The sequence below is a fragment of the Anneissia japonica genome, unplaced genomic scaffold, assembly GCF_011630105.1.
Source record: "Anneissia japonica isolate Jap-2015-1 unplaced genomic scaffold, ASM1163010v1 scaffold4988_len2956909_cov206, whole genome shotgun sequence".
NCBI classification, from domain to species: domain Eukaryota; kingdom Metazoa; phylum Echinodermata; class Crinoidea; order Comatulida; family Comatulidae; genus Anneissia; species Anneissia japonica.
Window position 1 is genome coordinate 2,700,019 of NW_022696345.1, and position 6,563 is coordinate 2,706,581.

The 6,563-nt window shown below is 34.4% G+C and overlaps 1 protein-coding gene across 1 annotated transcript in view; it reads right to left on the reverse strand.

Annotated features, from left to right (window-relative positions):
* The window catches only part of LOC117101873 (transcription factor HES-1-A-like), a 2,974-nt gene extending 2,169 nt beyond the window's left edge, over window positions 1–805 (reverse strand). Inside the window, exons 1-2 of the mRNA XM_033241990.1 lie at window positions 440–805; window positions 126–221 (exon numbers count right to left, since the gene is read on the reverse strand). Of these exons, the coding sequence (XP_033097881.1) occupies window positions 126–221; window positions 440–484 (141 nt within the window). The 5' untranslated portion in view covers window positions 485–805. The remainder of the gene's footprint in view (window positions 1–125; window positions 222–439) is intronic.
* Window positions 806–6,563: the final 5,758 nt, after the last annotated feature.

Below are 6,563 nucleotides of genomic sequence, written 5' to 3' on the forward strand. Positions count from 1 at the left end.
ATATATATGTGTGTAATTTACCATTTAGTTAACACATTTAATATAAGCCTCGTTTAGCTACTTCTTATTTTAATAGCAAATAAATACAGCAAGACTAAGTGTCAGTATTGAAGACCATCACTTACATCTTTATTAGTTGCTTCTAAAATCAAAGTTTTCAGTTGCCCAAGACTGTCATTGATTCGTGCTCTACGTCTCTTCTCCATCAATGGCTTAGAAGACTGCAAGATACAAGACAAATTAAAAGTGAATTAAAATGAAAGAAATAACGAGAAACGACTAAATAAAAATAAAAACATTTAATTAAAAATAAAGGTTATAAACATAGTTCATTGAAAGTGACATTCATTGGTGCAAGCAAACTTCAAAACTAAACCAAAGAAAACCGGAAATTTAAACTTCCGTTAAAATGTATACAAAAAAAGTAAAATATCTGTACCTTTCTCCCTTCAGTTGTTTTCGTTTTGGTATTATCCACAGGCATATTGAGAGCAAAAAAATGCAACAAGTTGGTATAGTGTTTATACTACTATAAAGGGATTCACGTTCTACAACACCGTGTATCGGAATGACAGCAGACCTGACGTGCGACAACAACGTACAGGTGTTTACGCGGTGAAATCCTATGCAACAATGATCGAGTGAGGGAATGTGTCTGAGTAACTTTTTGGCCCTTTCAGCGGGTTAGCATGTCGTGCGAGTGCCAGTCTCGTGTGAACGATCTTACTTCAGGTTTCTCACGCTAGTTGGTATGCATTCCAACGCTCACGGCCAATAAGCTTGTCGATATTAGGGGCTTATCTTGTTCGCTCGTCATCAAGCTTTATCTACCGCTCACGCGCGACGCTCATTGGACGTATGATTCAAGTCACTGTAAAAATACAATCATTGATTGGCTAAATGTTTCTTGTGACGTACGTACACCTAGGTAATCAATGTTGACAGTTGACTTTGCAAAGGCATGCGGCTACTCACCGCATACGATAACGTGTCACAACCACGTGCCGGCCTTTTGTTAGTACTAGGTCCCGAGAAATCCTAAGCATGGGAAAACCCCGCCCACATTTCTCTCGGCTTAATCTATTACAGGCGACCGTATGTAAACAATCAGCCATACTCTGGTTCCCGGAGGGGTATTAATTCATAAACTGGCTAATCAAAGGCGTCACAATAACAATATACAGGTATATAATATTATAATAGAATAAGAATTGATAATATTGTGAATAATATCGACTAATGCAAGACCTTTAGCGCGGGTTTTAGGATTCTAAATCCTTGGCCCAGTATACACATCTGGCTCATGCCCAATAAAACAAAAATTATTACTACCCTCACGCGCGCATGATTACTTATATATTTGGATGATTGTCTTAATCATGTTTTACTTTGAATATCAATGCACCAGTAAAAACCCAATAGTGATATTTGCCTTAAAAAAATATCTATTTATATAGGAAAGGTTCTTTATATCGATGTGCATCATCACTTCCTTTCAAACACCAACTTCTTAAAGAAAAACTCTTCCTCTAGTGTTCAATAGTTTGTATCGAAGGCAAAATCGCATTAGAATCAGAATTCAAGCCTATTGATAATAACAACATTTAGAAAATTGGTAACGATGCTTTCCTAAATGTAAAACATATATTTAGTATAATATAATTCTAATATAACCTGTATAACATAATTACAATTATTTGTTTTGTCGTTGAATATAGATGTTTAATGCTAAATATTTCAAAACTTACTTGGATGGGTTACCATCTCTTAAAATAAAGTTAAAATAAAATAAAATATATTGAATATAAAAACATTACACCAGACCATCACACAAACCTAAATAAATATTTTAAATAAACTAAATCATCTGTTTTTATTCATTTTACTCATATGGCATGATATAAGTTGGTCCTCCTTGGTTTGATCTGCGAGTCAAACAGTTGTTTTGGAAGTCAAACAGCTATCAGTATAGTACTGTATTACGTTTTCTTCCGGTGTGACGTCATCGTCTGGCGCGTATTGTTTCCATCCGGTTCAATGACATTTTCAAGGTCAATGATCGAAGTACAACAGTAGCAAACTTTTCGAATAAAAAATTCAATTATTAACTAAAATGAAAGTAAATGGAACTCTGCTTTTCTTCATTTAGGCCTATATGGCAATGATTCGTTGTGGTCGGAGGTGTTTTGAACATCATTATCAAAACTGCACAAAAGAAAGAGGGGTTTGAGGGGTTATATACCCAGCCACCACACCCCCACCCCCCCGCAAAGACTATTGAAAACAGACCAAATTACGGAATATACGGAATAGAATAGAAAGTATTTTTGTAACTTATGACATCTTTAAATATTTACTTTTTAAAACCAATATTTTTTGCTCTGCATCAGTCCTTAAATAAGGCAAACATCCTAAAGGCACCCATTCTGAAGACCTGATGATGATGTTGATGGTGGTGGTGATAATGTCCTTACCAGAACCACCACAACCGCCGAGCTCCCAGCTACAGTTTACTCTTTGAGTCGATATATTTGCTTGGCTTACATCGTTAATAATTATGCAGGCAATAATCATAATTATAAGGATATTCCAAAATTGGGAAACTATTCATCTTAAAAAGTGAGATACAGTATTATTGGTGAATGGCAACTGGCATCATCCCATTCTGGTCGTGAATTTTAGCACATATTTCATTTGAAAAGCATAGAAGCAAATAAATCATTTTTTTTTAAATCACGTCCCACATTAAGTCTATACTTACTCTCCTATAAGAACATTAAGGCTGAAATTAGGAACAAATAAGAACAAATAGAGGCTGTAAGTAAAATGCCAAATGAGATCTTCATAAAAAAATTAAAAAATTAAAAAAAAGTAATAATAAGTAGAAAACCAACATCTTATTTGCAGTGGGGTTAACGTAATGCGCTCATACAGTACAGACTGTACAATAATAATTAAAGTATGTAAAACTAAGAACAAAATAAGAACATTTGAGCCTGAAATCGGCAAGAAAATAAGAACATAAAAGCAACCGTATCGCATCTTGCGGGACGGTCCCGCATTTCAAAGTGATTTTTGGATGAAATACCGTACGCATTGTGCAGAAACACATGCGTGATCATAAATTTAGCGTGATAACGAATGATCACGAATTCATGGGAAATGTATTTAAAATTAGAAGAAATTGGTTTTATTTAAAATATAAAAACGGTAATGCAGTGACTGAAACTGCAGTTGTCATAAAACACGCAAGCTGTCAGGTAAGTATTTAAGTGAATACATACGGTAATTCACTGACGCGTTATTAAAAATTTATCAGTATGCCTATTAATTTTTTGTTTAATTGAGTAATGAAAAGTTTTTGTACAAATTCTCGTGGCTTTACTAGAGTATTTTTGTTATTTACCCGGTATTATGTACAGTCCCTGAAATCTTTTTAAAACAGCTTAAAATGCTCAGATTGTCGGAGCAGCCACCCCTACCCCTCCCCCCACCCACAATTGGATAATATTTTTTATGTTTTAAGCCCCGGTAACAATATCTATTAGGGTCTATAGAAAAAAAAATCTCATTATTTATTTTATAGTGGGCTTTAATTAAAGGGAACATTTTCACTTGGATCCACCAAAACCATGGTCTTTGGGGTTGTAGGCAAAAATATTCCCGGAAAAAATGGCACCTGAAAGAATGGCCCGGAAAAAAAGGGCCCCCAATGATAAAATTCTGTATTAAAACTGATTTTTAAAAATCTTTCCATTTTTTAAATGCTGCAAAATAACAAAACTTCATAAATATAAATTTTTTTATTATTTCTTTTATTTTCCAACTTTTTCAATCTTCCAAAATAGCAACGGTTTAATCAATAAATAAATCAACATAAATCATATGCATTTTTTAATACCGGTATACCGTACATAATTAATTTAGTTTTGGGATATTTCACGGAAGTGGAGTGACAATTTGCAGAATTTTTAACTTCTTCCTGGATTTAGCGCCAACTTTCAAAATGAAGGCTTCGGCCCGAGCTTCTACCGCAGATGGGAGTCTCATCCGGAAGCAGGGAAAAGTAAATAAAAGTTGAATAACAGAATAAATAGGATAAAATAAATACTTGTAACCCAAGGCGGGTGCTTCCCATAGAATAATGTATGCCTGTAGTTTCTGATAATATTACCAAATATACCAACTAAAACTTTAATATAATATGAAGGTACGGTACTCTGTACTTATTCCCTAAAATAGGTGTAGATTCCCAACCAATAAAAATCGACCAATTTAATTGTATTTAATTGTAACTTTCACAGTCACTTACCAGGCCCGAGCCAGGTTCTTCCAAGAGGGGGTTCTTTGGATGTGAAGTCCTGTGTCGAAGCCCGGTAGAGTCGGCAAAATCGCCCGAAGCCAGATGATTTTTGTGTTCTATGGGTCTAAATAATGCTATAAAAGCAGTTACGTTCTAAAAAAAGTCTGAATTATTCCGAGTCTGGGTGGGTTTGCTGTGCATGAGTTGGAGAACTCGTTTGGGAAATTCAAGGGAGGGGGGGTTTCGCCAGAAAAGAGGGAGTTTGCTAGAAATGAGGGGTTCCTCCCCCCAGGAATTTGAAATAGAGGGGGCCAAGAGAGGTACATTCACAGATGGAGGGTCTATACTACCTCAGCCCCACCGTGGTTGGGAATGAGGTAAACTAAACATTTATGATTATGGAACCTCTAGATGGCTGGGAATGGTATTATGGCACTCTACTAAAAATTTGAGTAGAATTGAGTCTTTTTTTCTCATTTTCTTTTCTTTTTGAAAAGTTTAGTGGGGCCCGTGTCGGCTGGCTTTCCACTCTTGAATCCTCCACTGAACCCACAGGCCTGCTTACCGTATTAAGATTACAACAACTTTCACATAATAGAGACCTGCCTTCTTAAAATGAGTTACTGTATTATCATATAGGCCTGTGGCCCAAACAATATATTATCAATACATAGTTTATAAAACAAATATTTAACAACATGCAGTAGAAGCTAGTACTGTACAGTATCATTTTGATGAAAACATGTTATTTATTACTTCTTTTTTTTTAATCCATGGACTACCGTACCGTATGTTATTTATTTTTTTATGAATCCTGCAAAAAAGTAACTAATTTATATTACCGGTATTTATTTTAGTTTTCAAAAATGCATATGATTTATGTTGATTTCTTAATTTAATTTTTGCTATTTTACAGCATTTATTTTGAAGATTTTAAAAATATCAATTTTTATTACCGAATTTTAATTTTTTTCAAAAGCGTATAATTTATGTTGATTTATTGAATAAATGTTTGCTATTTCACAGCATTTAGAACAGTTTGAAGATTTTTACAAAATTAATTTTATTACCGGTACTGAATTTTATCATTGGGGGAGGGGGAATTTGTTTGATTTATTGATTAAATTCTTACTATTTTGCAGCATTTAAATATTTGAAGATTTTAAAAAGGGTCATTTTTATTACTGAATTTTATAATTGGAGGCCATTTTTACCTACCTGTCATATAGGGCCATTTTTACCCGGGGTCATTTTTTCCGGGGCTATTTTTACCGTACGCCGATCTTTGGTCTCTAAATAGCGGGAGTCTTTAATTGGAGGGAACAGCTAATTTTAAGGGAGTGGAATGGAAACGGGACCACAGAAAAGTTGTCTTTAATTGGACAAACACAAACGCACACACACACACATATATATACATATATATATATATAATATATATATATATTATATATATGATCTAAATTGTCTTGCGTTACGGTAATGCTTTATACATAGGCATATATACAAATTTTTAACATATAGGCCTATATATATTTATATATATATACTATATATATAATATATATGTTTATGTATGTATGTACGTATGTAGGCCTATATATAATTGTAATTACTGCATAGGCTATATGGCTATCACAGTCAGTCCTGGACAACTCATTAGGCCAATTATACCGTATCCGGTCTCTGATCATGAAACATAACAATAGAGCGAATATTTCGGGACATGGTTGGTCGCGAGTGCAAACTTCGTAATGTTTATCTATCCAGATATTATTTTTGATACTAGGTAATTAGATATGAATTGTCTATACAAATCAACCTATTTTTATGATTATCATGACCAGATCGCTTGGCTCGCGTGGTGGTACTAACAGCGACAGGTCACAATAATAATAATGTGGCAGATTGTTTTATCTAAACTGTGCTTACAATTCAGGGTCGTCACACCTTTGGTATCCGTTTGTTTGTAGATTGTATTTGTTCGATTCGTATCACCTTCTAACTCATGGGAAAAGTAAATAATCAATGGGGTCTGATCACGTGGTACACCTTGAGGAACATCTCAGGTGATGCAGTCGCCGCGTTGCGTTTGCTCGGTCACGAATTTGCGTCGGCATCCAGCGTCAGGGAATAACATAATCATGAGAAAGCGATATATATTTCGTAAAAAATAATATAACAATGTTTTTCTGGTCTTAGGCTAATTAGGCCTACCGGTTTGAATGTTGTTACACATTTTATTTATCCAATCTTGTAA